The 17,597-nt window shown below is 43.3% G+C and overlaps 1 protein-coding gene across 2 annotated transcripts in view; it reads left to right on the top strand.

The window, feature by feature from the left end:
* adamtsl3 (ADAMTS-like 3) overlaps positions 1-17,597 on the top strand; it is a 236,604-nt gene that overhangs the window by 13,025 nt on the left and 205,982 nt on the right. For both annotated transcript variants that reach the window (XM_071400865.1, XM_071400866.1), the window contains exon 3: positions 13,391-13,516. In XM_071400865.1, coding sequence (XP_071256966.1) covers positions 13,391-13,516 — 126 coding nt within the window. The remainder of the gene's footprint in view (positions 1-13,390; positions 13,517-17,597) is intronic.

The raw sequence follows: 17,597 nt of genomic DNA, 5'->3' as shown, positions 1-17,597 counted from the left end.
CCTAATAAAAGACACGTAGCGGAGGGATACGAGGCGAGGCAGAGGTAGTGGTTCTCACATACTGTTTGTAGGGCTTGTGTATGGATCAGTGGGTGAGGAGGTGTAGCTGTTCATAGCAGATTAGCTAACTCCTTCTCTGCCTGTTTATTGAAATATCTGCCCATGTCTGTTTCTCAACCTCCGATCTGTGGACAGTTTATGTCCCAGGGATGGTACTCATCGGTCCCTCAGATGGTAGACTGACAATTTCTATACTTGTTATGTAAATGCCTCCTCCAAGAAGAAAATACCCTTGCAGGTAGGCATTGTACATTCTGGGGAATATTCAGAGGTGGAAACTTTCCGTGGGAATTAACGGAAATATATGCAAATTAATATTAATACCATTTAAATGTAGATGTTTTTTGCATTGGATATATTTACTATATCATATAGAGACCGACACATAAACCTTTTACCTTATCATAACTAGACATCATTTCAAATGATTAAATCCTTACAATATAAATAAAAACAACAATTTTGTTACGAATTGAACTTTAATTAAATGAGTTGACTCTTCACATGGGATGATTTCACTGAACAACAAAAGAAAGGGATTATTGAATGATCCCCAATGATCCATCGCATCTCCCAAAAACGTTTTCAACATACATACATGATAGTCTAGAAACTACAACTTTGGTTGTCTTCCTCTCAGGCTTCCATGTCTTCTCCCTGGACCTCCTCAATGTCCACCTCTTGAACATCAGACTCTGAGGCATCTTCACTGTCACTTTCCAACCTTGTTGAGGATGGCTCGTTGTCAGGCCTCAAAAAAGCCTCAAATTTGCCTGGATGGACACCAATATTTCAACCCTTGTATTGGTCAGCCTGTTGCGTGCTTTGGTGTGTGTGTTCCCAAACAAGGACCAGTTGCGCTCTGAGGCGGCTGATGTTGGTGGGATTTGGAGGATGATGGAGGCAACAGAGGAAAAGAGTCTCAGATCCACAAAGTCCCTTCCACCAGGTGGCTGATGACTGCCTTCAGCTCATCTGCAATGTAGAGACTGGTATGTCTCTTGTCCCTTGTGTCTGTGCTCTTGTAGAATACTGGTTGAGGGGTGGAGATGATGTAGTTAATTATTCCTTGCCCACGAACATTCAACCACTCATCAGAAATGATTGCAATACAGTCCGCTTTCTCTATGATTTGCTTGACCTTCACTTGAACTCTGTTGAACTCTGCATCCAGCAAATGTGTAGATAACGCATGTCTGGTTGGAGGGGTGTATGCTGGGCGAAGAACAGTCAGAAATTTCTTCCAATACACATTGCCTGTAAGCATCAGAGGTGAACCAGTTGCATACACAGCTCGAGCAAGATATTCATCAGCATTTCTCTGACTACGTTCCTCCATTGAGTCAAAAAAACTTCTGATTCCAGGAGGACCATGAGCTGTTGCTATCGATAAGGTGTCTGATTCAACATTTTCACCTCGAATAGAAGTAGAGGGACTTTTGTCAGAGGGTGCTTGTTGTGAGTGCTGAGGGAACTTTATGCACTTGGCCAGATGATTCTGCATCTTTGTTGCATTCTTCACATATGATTTGCCACAGTATTTGCAAATGTACACAGCTTTTCCTTCTACATTAGCTGCAGTGAAATGTCTCCACACATCAGATAGTGCCCGTGGCATTTTCCTGTAAAGATTAGAAAATAATTTGTAAAAAAAATATATTAAAAAATCCATGTACAGATAAATAGTTAAGCAGATAGATTTAACAACTCCTTTGTAAGATACATGTTTTAAAATGAAACAGGTGAATTAACACTCCTCAGTTAGCAGGCTCAAGCAAGCTAAAATCCACACAGTAGCAAAAACTAATTAGCAGAAATTGTTAACAAGTTAGAAATAATTTAAACACACTTTTCTGTAGGCTACTATTTACTAGTTGACAAAAAATAATGTCATATAAAATATATTCACCCCACCCAGTATTGTAATCAAAACTTTCCAGAAAGCATGTAGACCTTGGCTTAGACAGTGTAGTAGTGTGGGTTCAATAGCATCTCATTAGTGTGCAAGATTTTGAGAATAAGCTCAGTACATGTGATGGAAGAGTGTATTGTGCATGCAGAGGGTTGTAATTCCATTGATTTGGAATAGTTTAACCAAAATATGCCATAAGACCTAGAATTGCCTTATGTGTATCCCACAAAAAAAGGTTCACTGTTATAATCACATTTTTTGGGAACATTTCTGGAAAATTTCCAAACATTTACTGGAAAGTTTCCGACCCTTTGCAACCCTACTTGCAGGTCTCTGCTATATAAGAGTTGTTACAGCACATCCAGTATAGTACCAAACTAGGCTGCTCGGCTCTGCCTGCTTCCTCATCTTCTCTCTAATGCAGGTTCAATGTCAGCAGCCCTGGTGTTTGAGCCAAAGCTGAAGAGTGAAAAGATCACTTTCTGTCCTCACACCTCAGGCACCAGTCACCTCTTCACCCCACAGCTGAACCTCTACTGAGGGCTGCTCTATGGCCAACCCTGTGGCCTGCATGGGCCAGTGTGTGTGGTGTGTGTGTATGTGGTGTGTGTGTATGTGGTGTGTGTGTGTGTGTGAGGAGCAAGTCACAGGCTTGTGTGAAAGACTCTTTCATTCACATGGACAGTGTGTCCATTCAGTCTCCTCTCAGCTGCAAACACACTGGCTCCATTTCCACTCTGGGTTCTCTGCCAATCAGCTGGTTGGAATCTGTTTCTCTCTCCTCTCTGTCACTGTCTATCTGATTTATCTCACTCTACCCCCCCCCCCCCCGTTCCTCCACTTTCAAGTGGGCCACGTATGCAATCTCCAGAATGATTAAATCAGTGATTTAAAGTTAAAGTTGCACTTTGCAGAAATCTCTCCACCATTGCTGAAACTCTAATAGTTTGCTTAATTTCAGTTTGTGACAAAATAACAAAGTATACTGTAGATAGTGATTGTACCATCTAAACTGCTGTGAAGTATATTTTCCAAAACCCCAAAATATTGTTAATTCAGCTGCTTGAAGCTGGTGTACAAAACAGAAAGTAAAAAATGCAAAAACAAAATGGGAAGCATGGAAATAGCACACGTAGAACAGATCTACCGCTTCTTAGACTTGCTTTTAAGTAGAATGATAGATCTATAACTCAATTTCTATGTGAATTTGGTTGGTGTTTCCCAAAAAGTTATGTATTGCCACTTTAAAACTTATAAATGAAAATTCTAAAGAAGTATCATCATGTAGAGTAGAATAGAATATAACTTTATTATTCCCACAACTAACAACCAACAAATAGAGTTAATCGCAGGATTTGCAATGTTCAAATTCTGAATTTGCTCGAATTAAGCTGTAATTTAAGATTTTCTTACAAAAAAGCATTAAAAGAATATTGACGTCCTGATTTTTCTAAAGTGATGGTTAGCAACATTAGGTAAATTGAGAAAGCACACTTTCGTTAACCTCAATGTCAACTTGTTTTTAGATTGCATTGTTGGTTTTAAGCTGTATGGATTATGTATTTGGGATGTTTTCAGTGATTAACTCTGACAGCCCTAATTATTTATGGTAATTCTTAATATTTTTTCCCCAATGATAGTTTCTCCCTCATCTGATCTACACATGTTCCTCAAACCTTTATAATCCGATTGTCATAGGGTTGGATGGGATGCCTCATGATATCACTCTCGCCTGAGGCCTTCAGTCCAATCTGGTATCTGTATTTCCAGTAGTAGCCTGTTCTGCAGGACAACTTTGTCTTCGGTTTTTGGATTGTCTTTGCATATCCATGCTCTGTAGTCACATCTAGGTTAGGTGTGGAGTAGATCCCTCTCCTATCAACTTGTCCTCTTCCCCCTGGTACCCAGATCTGTCTGTTAAATGTGACGGGCCATGGGCGACACACGCCATTAAACCTCTTCCTCTTTGGTTCACACTCCATTAACATTCGCTGCTATTGGTCCGTCTCTCATAACATCCATCCATCACGGCGATAGTGCCAGGAAGTGTTACCCTGGTGAGGGAAGCATTCTGGAATCTGTGGATGTCTGAGCTATTTGCCTCTGGAGAGATGGGCTAGAGATGACGTAGCGTTCCGAAGGGATGCCAATCGGGAATACAGATCAGGAATACCACACTTCCAGCAAGGCATTAACGTGGGAAGCAGGGCTTTGTTCAACAGGACACAACGTTGTGCAACGTTCAGTTGAATGAAAAAGGTTGTTAAAGAACGTTGCGATTATAGCGGCTCAGGGGGCGAGTGCAGGGCCGTGCACAGACCTTTCAGGGGCAGATGCTCAAAATGAACCCCCTCCCCCCGCTTGAAAAAAATGAAGACATTTATAATTCATATCTCGAAATGTATAACAAAACAGATTTTTTGTTGTTGCATTGCATATTTATTTCTGCAACAAGACAAACTCATCATCACAAATTGTAAGCAATCTAGTTACAGTGCCTCCTAAAGACATGATTGACATGGGGAAAAGAGGGTGGACTATCAGCTGATCATTGATGTTGATGATTGATGTAAATATGCTACTTAGTTATCTCCATTTATTTTACTGATTGTGATTTACCTCTCTATGTATTTCTGCCTCTCTCTGCTGCGCATCAGCCAACCAGACTGAATATTGATGTAAATGAAATGTTATCAAGTGATAATCAAATGTTATGCTGATGTGGCAGTACTGTTGTATTTAAACTAGGTAGCTAGACAGACACTCGACTGGTGACCGCATCTCTCAAGCCGTGCATGTTTAGATAGCGGGCACGCGCAATCTCTGTACAGGCCATAATGGGAAAAAGGCGCAACCGGGGATGGGGGGGTGGCAAACCTGACAATGACTTGCGGGCAGTGGGTTCCGAACAACAATAAAAAAGAGCTATACACAAAATATAACGCCACCAAAAAGGGCACTTTGGAGACAGGAAGGGCAAAGGGTCATGTGCTCTGCACAGGTAGAGCCCTATCAGTGCACGTGCCTGGGTGGGTGTGTACTGCAGCTGCTGCACATGTTTTTCAATTCCAAATGGTGACACTCTCATATGGCCACACCCTGCCACACCCAACAAACCGTTGTGGAAGTAGCAAATTGTTTAATGAACTGAATGCGGTCCCTCTTCCAGAGTTTCTCCCAGAGTTTCCCACAGACATTCATGTCAGAATTTCTCATAGATAGTCTACATGGCAGCTTTAGAGACTTATGCTTCATAGTCAAGGGGCAGTGTTTCCCTTGAAGAAGCCTTTTGGGCAGCAACAATTTCCATTGAAACCAGTTGAAACCAAAGTATTTCAGGTGGGGGGAGATAGATATGACTTTGAAGAGGTCAACACCTCTAATTAATGGTTTCTTCCAAGAGGGGCTCTTTACATTTTCTTCAACTCAGGGGGCGGCTTTAGTTTAGCTTTCAACTTCGTTCTGATAAGCAACTGGATATAATTGGAACGCTTTGAACTCTTAACAGCACTGTTATTAATACTGTGTGTGTACTCCCCCTAAACCTTACCCTCTCTGAACAGGGAACTAGATAAGACGTTCCATCCATAATGCCAAGCTAGGCCAAAGGGGTCCAAAGTGGTCCCAATTGGGCCAATTCGGGCCTCGTTGGAATCTATGCTTCTGTTGTGGGATTTTCTTTTGGGTCCCAGCCAGCCCTTCAGTACCCCTAGTAGTACCCTTTCATGTGTTCTTTCTAAGGGAATTGGATTTTTGTCAATTGCCCCATGTCGTGAAGTGTCTCTTAATTGTCCCAGGAAGAAAGCTGTGATTATTTGGCTGTGATCTTGATTTAACCTGTACTGACACACACACACACACACACACACACACACACACACACACACACACACACACACACACACACACACACACACACACACACACACACACACACACACACACACACACACACACACACACACACACACACTCTCTCTCTGTATCTGATGTTTCAAAAACACATTCTATTTAGATATTCAAAAATGACCATGGGTATCGTGGAATCTGTGTGTGTGTGTGTGTGTGTGTGTGTGTGTGTGTGTGTGTGTGTGTGTGTGTGTGTGTGTGTGTGTGTGTGTGTGTGTGTGTGTGTGTGTGTGTGTGTGTGTGTGTGTGTGTGTGTGTGTGTGTGTGTCAGTACAGGTTAAATCAAGATATTGTCCTATGAAGAAATGACCATTTGTCACGCCCTGACCATAGAGAGCTTTTTATTCTCTATGTTGGTTAGGTCGGGGTGTGACTAGGGTGGGTTATCTAGGTGATTTATATATCTATGTTGGCCTGGTATGGTTCCCAATCAGAGGCAGCTGTTTATCGTTGTCTCTGATTGGGGATCATATTTAGGCAGCCATTTCCCCATTGTGCTTTGTGGGATCTTGACTATGGACTATTAGCACTATTGTTTAGCTTCACGTTTCGTTTGAGATTTATTGTTTTGTTTTGTTTTGCTTTGAGTTTCACTTAGTAATAAAAAGATGTGGAACCCAGATCACGCTGCGCTTTGGTCCACTTATTATAACGATCGTGACACCATTCATGGGTATCGTGGAATCAGAGTGTGCGTGTGCGTGTGTGTGTGTGTGTGTGTGTGTGTGTGTGTGTGTGTGTCAGTACAGGTTAAATCAAGATATTGTCCTATGAAGAAATGACCATTCATGGGTATCGTGGAATCAGAGTGTGTGTGTGTGTGCGTGTGTGTGTGTGTGTGTCAGTACAGGTTAAATCAAGATATTGTCCTGTGAAGAAAGGACCATTCATGGTAAAACATTTGTTGGGGGGTGACTCTGCAACTGGGATCACTAGTGGTGTGCTGGAGCTGAACAGATTAGTGTGTGTGTGTGTATATGTGTGTGTGTTTTGTATGAATAGAGATGTTATTGCTCCTACTCTACTGCCTCTGAGGGTGAAAATAGACTTTTACACAATGAGATCAGACTTGACTTTCCCTCTCTATCACACCTGCTCTCTGTCTCTGTCTCTGTCTCTCTCTCTCTTTCCACATGTTTCTATCCCTGTCCACCCACTCTTTCTTTCTCTCCCCTCTTTCTCTCTATACCAGTGATTGACTAAGAATAATGCACTTAAAAGAGATCTTATACATTTTCCATCTTTAAATTACCTTTCTCCAGCCCCATCCCTCATCTGTTTACCGAAACAAGTGGTGGGGTGTGTTAGTTTTTTAATTGCAGACTGCCACTTTAACATGACTTTTCCCCCTCACTTGGCTGTAGATGATACTCCAAAAAGTGTTGGGATATTTAGTTCCCCTACCGAGATAGTAAACATTCATATTTTCTGTAGTCAGATGAATGTCATAGGGCACCATTCATTCTGAAAGTGTCCATAACACCTTACATACGTTCCAACCCAACTCATATTCGGGTTAGGGGAGGGTTTGTTCAGGGTAGGCCGTCATTGTAAAATAAGAATTTGTTTTTAACTGACTTGCCAAGTTAAATAAAGGTTACATTTAAAAAAATATATATATATATAATATTAAAACAGTATCTTTTTATGAAGACCGTGTCTCCATTATATCTTTTTAAAGTAATTTGATGGCATTGAAAACGTGTGCGCTTGCATCAACTGTGCAGTGACATCAACATTCAAGTGCATTATATCATAATAGGTGACTTAATTTTTGACCAGATTTCTCCATGGAGATTTTTTTAATTTCATTTAATTTTTACATTAAAAGAAACTCAGAGCTTCAAAATTGTACAGTTGAAGTCGGAAGTTTACATACACTTAGGTTGGAGTCATTAAAACTCGTTTTTCAACCATTCCACAAATTTCTTGTTAACAAACTATAGTTTTGGCAAGTCGGTTAGGACATCTACTTTGCGCACGACACAAGTAATTTTTACAACAATTGTTTACAAACAGATTATTTCACTTATAATTCACTATATCACAATTCCAGTGGGTCAGAAGTTTACAAACACTAAGTTGACTGTGCCTTTAAACAGCTTGGAAAATTCCAGAAAATTATGTCATGGCTTTAGAAGCTTCTGATAGGCTAATTGACATAATTTGAGTCAATTGGAGGTGTACCTGTGGATGTATTTCAAGGCCTACCTTCAAACTCAGTGCCTTTTTGCTTGACATCATGGGAAAATCAAAAGAAATCAGCCAAGACCTCAGAAAAAAAATGGTAGACCCCCATAAGTCTAGTTCATTCTTGGGAGCAATTTCCAAATGCCTGAAGTTACCACGTTCATCTGTACAAACAATAGTACGCAAGTATAAACACCTTGAGACCACGCAGCCGTCATACCGCTCAGGAAGGAGACGCGTTATGTCTCCTAGAGATGTTGGTGAAACCATTACTTCCCCCACTGTAGTTGGAGAAACCATTACCCCCCCCCCCCCCCCACTGTAGTTGGAGAAACCATTACTTTCCCCCCACTGTAGTTGGAGAAACCATTACTTCCCCCACTGTAGTTGGAGAAACCATTACTCCCCCCCCCACTGTAGTTGGAGAAACCATTACTTCCCCCACTGTAGTTGGAGAAAACATTACTTCCCCCCCACTGTAGTTGGAGAAACCATTACTTCCCCCCCACTGTAGTTGGAGAAACCATTACTTCCTCCACTGTAGTCGGAGAAACCATTACTTCCCCCACTGTAGTTGGAGAAACCATTACTTCCCCCACTGTAGTTGGAGAATCCATTACTTCCACCACTGTAGTTGGAGAAACCATTACTTCCCCCACTGTAGTTGGAGAAACCATTACTTCCCCCACTGTAGTTGGAGAAACCATTACTTCCCCCACTGTAGTTGGAGAAAACATTACTTCCCCCACTGTAGTTGGAGAAAACATTACTTCCCCCCACTGTAGTTGGAGAAACCATTACTTCCCCCCCACTGTAGTTGGAGAAACCATTACTTCCCCCCCCCCCACTGTAGTTGGAGAAACAATTACTTCCCCCACTGTAGTTGGAGAAACCATTACTTCCCCCCCACTGTAGTTGGAGAAAACATTACTTCCCCCCCACTGTAGTTGGAGAAACCATTACTTCCCCCCCACTGTAGTTGGAGAAACCATTACTTCCCCCACTGTAGTTGGAGAAACCATTACTTCCCCCCCACTGTAGTTGGAGAAACCATTACTTCCCCCACTGTAGTTGGAGAAACCATTACTTCCCCCCCACTGTAGTTGGAGAAACCATTACTCCCCCCCCCACTGTAGTTGGAGAAACAATTACTTCCCCCACTGTAGTTGGAGAAACCATTACTTCCCCCCCACTGTAGTTGGAGAAAACATTACTTCCCCCCCACTGTAGTTGGAGAAACCATTACTTCCCCCCCACTGTAGTTGGAGAAACCATTACTTCCCCCACTGTAGTTGGAGAAACCATTACTTCCCCCCCACTGTAGTTGGAGAAACCATTACTTCCCCCACTGTAGTTGGAGAAACCATTACTTCCCCCACTGTAGTTGGAGAAACCATTACTTCCCCCCCACTGTAGTTGGAGATTGGCTCAAACGCATTAAGAAGGAAATAACTTTTAACAAGGCACACCTGTTAATTAAAATCCATTCCAGGTGACTACCTCATGAAGGTGGTTGAGAGAATGCCAAGAGTGTGCAGAGCTGTCATCAAGGCAAAGGGTGGCTACTTTGAATAATCTCAAATATAAAATATACTTTTCTGCTTACTACATGATTCCATGTGTGTTATTTCATAGTTTGGATGTGTTCACTATTATTCTACAATGTAGAAAATAGTCAAAATAAAGAAAAACCCTGGAATGAGTGGGTGTGTCCAAACTTTTGACTGATACTGTATTTGCTACCATTCCACTGATTCTGCTGCAGCCATTACTACGAGCCCGTCCTCCCCAATTAAGGTGCCACCAGCCTCCTGTGTTGTAAACCTACTTAGGAGACAAGTTAGGGGAAATGGCCTTGAAAGATTTTGATTCGATTTTCACACTTGCTACAGAGCTCTTCTTTGTTACCTCTCATTCAGCATTGTTCACACCCTCTTAAGCCTTAGCCCCACCCATCTCTTTAATAATTCACCTGTAAAAGCATGACCAACCGTCAGCATGACCAACCTCTCCATTATCTCAGCCAATCATGTCTATCCAGGAAGGATCCTGTCTTTCTTCCTATATGCTGTATCTCAGTGCTTTCTCCTTGGCTGAACTAGGCTCATATTTTGACATCTTTATTCATATTTACAGATCCAATACCAGTTTGTAATGAAGTCACATGGCCAAGAAAGCTTTAGCATCAAACACCCCTGATCCTATATATAACCAGTCCCATTTATTCAGAAAGAGATACTTTTGTAATGTGAGTTGGACTGTCCCTCTAATCCGTTGGTCCTTCCCTCCTCTAAAGTGACTCACTGCCCCACTGTAACACACACGCATACACACACACACACACACACACACACACACACACACACACACACACACACACACACACACACACACACACACACACACACACACACACACACACACACACACACACACACACACACACACACACACACTCTGGGGTGTTGTGTAAACTATACTTAGTGGTGTTTTCTCTGTCCACAAAAAGAGAGAGACAGAGAGACGGAGAGAGTGAGACAGAGAGAGTGAGACAGAGAGAAAGAGAGTTACAGAGAGATAGAGATAGAAAGAGAGAGACTGAAAGAGAGAGAAAGAGAGACAGAGACAAAAAGAGACAGACAGAAAAAGAGACAGACAGAAAAAGAGAGAGACAGAGAGAGTCCGAAAGAGAGAGAGAGACAGAGAGAGAGAGAGACGGAGAGAGAGGGAGAGAGAGGGAGAGAGAAACCAGCTGTGCCCTCCAAAGGGCAGGTTAGCCCAGACACGGTCACTCTAGTGGTGTGTAAACTCAATTAGAGGTCTAGCTGTTATGGTGGGCTGTTACGCCATGACCCAGTGACTTCACAGCGGGAGGGTGTGTGTGGGTGTGTGTGTGTGTGTGTGTGTGTGTGTGTGTGTGTGTGTGTGTGTGTGTGTGTGTGTGTGTGTGTGTGTGTGTGTGTGTGTGTGTGTGTGTGTGTGTGTGTGTGTGTGTGTGTGTGTGCGTGCAGGTGTGTGTTAGAGAGAGTGTGTGTGCGTGCGTGCGTGCGTGCGTGCAGGTGTGTGTTAGAGAGAGTGTGTGTGCGTGCGTGCGTGCGTGCGTGCGTGCAGGTGTGTGTTAGAGAGAGTGTGTGTGTGTGTGTGTGTGTGTGCATGCAGGTGTGTGTTAGAGAGTGTGAGTCTGGCCAGATGTGGGCATAGATGGATTGCTGCTCCAAAGGTGACTCATGGCTTCTTTCCAAACCTTTACCGGGGATATAGACACTCTGGGTGTGTGCTGCTCGATAGTGTTTTGGAGTGCTGTGAGGAGGGCCCAGCATCTGTGTGTGTGTGTTTGCACGTGTGAACGTGTGTTCAAGGGTACAGGCACGTTCTATAATTTATGGACCAGACAGAACCTCTTCTGTAGTGCAAGACCAGTTTGATCAGAGACTGAAGGCTATCTCTCTGATTATTCAATGGTATTTGGAGCGACTGCACTGAATCATAAACAATATGTATATATTTGTCTCACAGTGACTCAACATTGTGTCGGCTCTACTCTGCCTGTGGTAATGCCTGTCAAACATAGTGGACTCAGAGCCTGCTGTCTGAATCTGACAACATCAGTGTCTCCACCAGCCAGCCTGTTTCCAGGGTAACTGCTGTTGTAGCCCTTTCAGACAGAATGGGCACCCTACTTAAAAGTCATGTCTGTCGACACCTGAGGGACGGACGTGTGTCTGTGTTTATTTTGGTTCCTCTGGTCCAGACTTATATATAGGGGGGTCACAGCATGCGTCCAAAATGGATCCCTATTCCTTTCATAGTGCACTACTTTAGACCAGCGCCCATTGAGTTCTGGTCAAAACCAGTGCACTATAGAGGGAATAGGGTGCCATTTGGGACTCAGCCCCAGTTCATACAGATGGCAGTGTGCTTTGTGTGTCCGGGTGGGGTGGGGGACGAGGGGGGTGGGGGACGAGGGGGGGGGGGGGGGTCTTCACACATGGGCTTTGTTTAGGCTGGAGTCTGGGTGCAGGGTTGTGTCTGTCTGGAGGACAGCTCAGTGGGAGAAGACTGAAGTCCTGCTTCTCAGCTGGTGTCTTCTCTGGTGTCCTGTCAGACACCCACCAAGTTACTGATGAAAGAGTGTGTGTCTGACTCTCTTCTCAGTGTGTGTCTGTGTCTGTGTCTGTGTCTGTGTCTGTGTCTGTGTCTGTGGGTGTGTGTCAGTTGGATAGCATGATGAAAGAGTGTTGATCCTTAGGGAGAAAGCATGCCAGCCATACTGCTGCTCTATCCGGCCCTAAGTGTCTTCACTACATCACACACTTAGGCTTTCACTAGGGACGCACTGATATCAACACACATACATGCCTGTGTGTGTGTGTTTAGCATAATTTCAGGAAGAATGCCGTGTTCGCCACAGAATTCAGTGATGTTAGTTGGATCACAGCTAGTCTCTCCTGTGTATACACACAGTGTGAATACAATACCGACCCCAGTCTACTTGGGGAGATGATATCACTGCATCTGTTTATTAAACAAGACTTCGGTCCAAGTTTCTCTTCTCTAATGAACATCACAGGGATTAGTAGTGTGATTTACGGTCTGTTCTGAGAGCTACGCTGACTAGCACTACGTCGTCTTGGATAGGGAGTCTGCAGCTGAGAGGAGTGGATGTTGCTCTGCACATTTGCACAGTGATGACACACATGCGTGTGTGTGTGTGTGTGCGCACACATGCGTGCGTGCATGTGAGTGTGTGTGTGCTCGTGTGTGTGTGTGTGTGTGTGTGTGTGTGTGTGTGTGTGTGTGTGTGTTGGGAGAAGTTCACATTATTAGCTCTATTCAGGTAAAACCTCTAACAGAGTTACCAGGGATCTCTTCTTGGGGAACAGAGTTACTAGGGATCTGTTCTTGGTGAACAGAGTTACCAGGGATCTCTTCTTGGGGAACAGAGTTACCAGGGATCTCTTCTTGGGGAACAGAGTTACCAGGGATCTCTTCTTGGGGAACAGAGTTACCAGGGATCTCTTCTTGGGGAACAGAGTTACCAGGGATCTCTTCTTGGGGAACAGAGTTACCAGGGATCTCTTCTTGGGGAACAGAGTTACCAGGGATCTCTTCTTGGGGAACAGAGTTACCAGGGATCTCGTCTTGGGGAACAGAGTTACCAGGGATCTCTTCTTGGGGAACAGAGTTACCAGGGATCTCTTCTTGGGGAACAGAGTTACCAGGGATCTCTTCTTGGGGAACAGAGTTACCAGGGATCTCTTCTTGGGGGATTTCAAGTTTTCTATTCATCTTTTTATTTTCTACCTCCTGTCTCCCCAGTGTGGAGCGACCCAGAGCCAGACCCAGGGTGCCGTGTTCCTGCCTGAGTTTGCTCTGTCCCCTCAGGGAAGTTTCCTGGAGGACGCTACCGAGGACCAGTTCCTTACCTACAGATATGACGACCAGGTGGGTACACACATACCAACACAAGCACACACACACACACACACACACACACACACACACACACACACACACACACACACACACACACACACACACACACACACACACACACACACACACACACACACACACACACACACACACACAGTGGAAAACCTGATCCTCTGAGTGGGTCTGCTGTGAGTGGCGTGTGGGAGTAAGGGAGAGAAAGATGGGGTGTTTTTGGGGTGTAGACAACAAATGAGACACACATGACATGTCAAAAGAACAACTATTTATAAGCAGTAGGAAAAGTCCCCAATGTCTTTTTCTACAGTATACAGTATGTGAGAAGATATTGAGTGGACCAGGATACAATGCATTCATTCATTCTTCTCTCTGCATCTTCTCAAATGTGGAACATTTTCTCCAGTTTGATTCAATAAAGCAGCGTGCTCCTGCTGATCCATCTGGCGTTGGGCTGAAGAGCTGAGGATAATAAAGATATGTTGGTTTTTTTGCTCTCAATTTGGCCTTTTGGATCAGGAACCACAAAATTCTGGTTAAAATGTTGAGTACATGGTGTTTTGAAAAGCTCGCATCTGACCAATATTAGGACAAATGATCCCTAATGATACGCAGAAACATGTCTGAATGTTTAAAGTTGGATTTCTCCTGAATTATTTGTCTGTAATTTGTATGCTTGTATGGCCCAGTACTTTTTTTGAAGCACCAAATTCAATAGAAAAACTGCTCTGTCACTTGGCCCATGGGTTAGTAGTTGAATAGAGATGAAAGATGGCATTACATTTGTCTGTGAATTTCAGACATGCAGTTAAATGCCAGAGAGGCTATTGAAGAGAGAACAAGTGGTATAAAGAGGCAGAGCCTGACAGAATATCTGTCCCATTTCTTTTAGGCACACAGTAATGAGGCATTTCCTTTAAAACACAGGTTTCCAGGCCATAACCTTTCTGTAGAGATGGACCCTGTACTGGGGACGGGAACGTGGCGGTCACTCACATTATCACAACCACATTAGAACTGTCTGAATCAGTGTTGACTAACTATCACTATTAAGGTTGCAAAATTCTAACTTTCCCAAATTTCCCAAGTTTCCCAGAAATCCTGGTTGGAAAACGCAGGATTTCCTGCTTATTCCCTTCTGATACTGAGAATCATTCAACCAGGATGATTTAGTCAGCAACGTCACTGTGACCATGTCGGTCCCCAGACCTGCTGCTATAGGGACTTGACTTAGGACTGGGTGGGTACTCAGTACAGGGGCACAACTTTGGTTTTAGAAGGGGGAAAGTTTTAAAAAGTTTTTATAAATCCAGTCAGATAAACATTCCAAACAGCCTATCCGACCACTCGGAGGCGTCCACATGGTCCTAGAGCACACCGTTGCCTCGTTTTGTATCACATTCCAATTATAAAACTGGGGGGGACAAAAATGCAATTTCAGAATGTGGGGAGGGGGACATGTCGCCCCTGACTCAGTATGTACAGTTTAGATATCCCAGCGCTACTAGGAGGATTTGTATGGAATGGGGGGCTTACCTGGGGAATGTCATATATTCCATGAGAGAAAATGTGATGGCATCTCCCAAATTTTTTTTACATTTATTTATTAAAGCTGACACGTTTTGAGCTCATTCAGGATTTGTCAAAGCTTGCTTTTGGTCTTTTTGGGAGATGCCATAACCTTTTATTTTTTGAGTACACCGTATGTTTGACTCTGTTGAAAACTTTCCGCATGATTCAGCTTGTCTCCCCTAGTCTTCAGTGATGCAGCCATGTTAAGTCCACGATTGTAGAATTGGATGCTTCTGTCTCTCTCTTGTTGAGGCTGTGTGTCTGATGCTGCTCATGTTCCTGACTTAGACATGTCTTGATGAGTGATAGAGCTGCATTAAGCTACACAGACACGCTGGATAGTCTGTACATTTGAGTCTTGTTTTGGGTTTCTCTGTGTTAGTGGATGTGTGACTAAACCTGTTCATGTTCATGACTTCCACCTGAGCTACATTAACATGGCTGATATATCTGTAGTATCTATACACTATAGTCTGCATAGTGTTCGTTGGAGTCTTGTTTTGGGTTTCTCTGTGTTAGTGGATGTGTGATGAAAGCTGCTAGGAAGTAAATTCATGGGGGAATGTGTGGCTAAGCCAGACATTGTCTGGTCACTGGGACTGCTGCCAGGTGGCTCAGTGGGTTGGAGTGTGGTGCTGTGGTGCTGGCCGCGGGAAGATCAAGGTTGTGGGTTCAATTCCCACGTTGTGGGTTCCCAATTCCCACATACGCTGACTATGTGTTCACTGGGAGGAGGTTTTCACACACAGGGTTTATTGCATTCAACCTGACTTTAGTAAAACATGTCCTGTAATGTGAATACTCAGAAGGACGCTCTCAGAGTGATATGAAACAAACTGAGTCCTTCCCTTGGGTCTTTTCTGCTTAACATAAAGACATTTGCACCACATCACACAATGCCACGGTACCCTCTAGATCTTCTATCTATTGTACAGCAAAAAAGTGAGACTTTCTTGTGTGTTATTTAGTCTTAACCCAGATACTGCTGATAGGGGTTCATTGAAAAGGGGACGCCAGGTCATCTCAGAGACAGGAACAATACTCATAGCTTAGGCACCATGACTTGGTCCCAAGTGGCACCCTAGTCCCTATATAGTGCACTACATTTGACCAGGGTCTTTAGGCCTCTGGTCAAAAGTAGTGCACTATATAGGGAATAGGGTGTAATATATATGACAAAGTGCCGACATACAAATTGCTGTATGACCCTGCGAATAGAGGAATGATCGAGGTAGACATCTGTTCCTAACACTTTCTCCTGTGGTAGTCTTGGACCGGAGCCTGCATTGACTTAGAAAGCCACGTTAGGAGGAACAAAGAGACTGCCTGAGGCTGAGCCAGTCTGTGGAACACACACACACACATGCAGGCAAGCAGACATGCACACACACACACACACACACACACACACATACAGTGCCTACAGAAAGTATTCATACCCCTTGACTTATTCCACATGTTGTTGTGTTACATCCTGAATTCAAAATGGATTAAATCCATTTTTGTCTCACCCATCTACACACAATATCCCATAATGACAAAGTGAACACATGTTTTCAGAAATCTAATTTACATAAGTATTCACACCCCTGAATCAATACTTTGTAGAAGCGCCTTTGGCAGCGATTACAGCTTACCCTTTCTGGGTAAGTCTCTAAGAGCTTTCTACACCTGGATTGTGCAACATTTGCCCATTATTCTTTTCAAAATTATTACATCTCTGTCAAATTGGTTGTTGAACATTGCTAGACAACCATTTTCAGGTTTTGCCATAGATTTTCAAATAGATTTGAGTCTGTAACTCGGCCACTCAGGAACATTAATAGTTGTCTTGGTAACTCCAGTGTAGATTTGGCCTTGAGTTATAGGTTATTGTCCTGCTGAAAGGTGAATCTCCCAGTGTCTGGTGGAAAGCAGACTGAACCAGGTTTTCCTCTAGGATTTTGCCTGTGCTAAGCTCCATTCTGTTTTTTTTTCAGGACAAAAAGTAAATTGCTTTGCCACATTTTTGTTGCAGTATTACTTTAATGCTTTGATGCAAACAGGCTGTATGTACAGGCTTCCTTCTTTTCACTCTGTCAATTAGGTTAGTATAGTGGAGTAAATACAATGTTGTTGATTCATCTTCAGTGTTCTCTTATGACAGCCATTGAACTCTGTAACTGTTTTAAAGTCACCATTGGTCTCATGGTGAAATCCCTGAGCGGTTTCCTTTCTCTCTGCCAACTGAGTTAGGAAGGACGCCTGTATCTTTGTAGTGACTGGTTGTATTGATACACCATCCAAAGTGTAATTAATAACTTCTCCATGCTCAGAGGGATATTCAATGTCTGTTTTTTTTACCCATCTACCAATTAGAAAATTGTAACCTCCCTGTCTTTGTGGCTGAATCTGTGTTTGAAATTCCCTGCTCGACTGAGGGAGATAGTCATTCAGAAATCTTGTTAAACACTGTTATTGCACACAGAGTGAGTTTATTATTAAGTGTTTTGTTAAGCAAATG

This window comes from Salvelinus alpinus, chromosome 5 (genome assembly GCF_045679555.1).
Source record: "Salvelinus alpinus chromosome 5, SLU_Salpinus.1, whole genome shotgun sequence".
Classification (NCBI taxonomy): domain Eukaryota; kingdom Metazoa; phylum Chordata; class Actinopteri; order Salmoniformes; family Salmonidae; genus Salvelinus; species Salvelinus alpinus.
The sequence above is the reverse complement of the archived record's forward strand: the minus strand, read 5'-3'. Positions and strand labels throughout refer to the sequence as shown.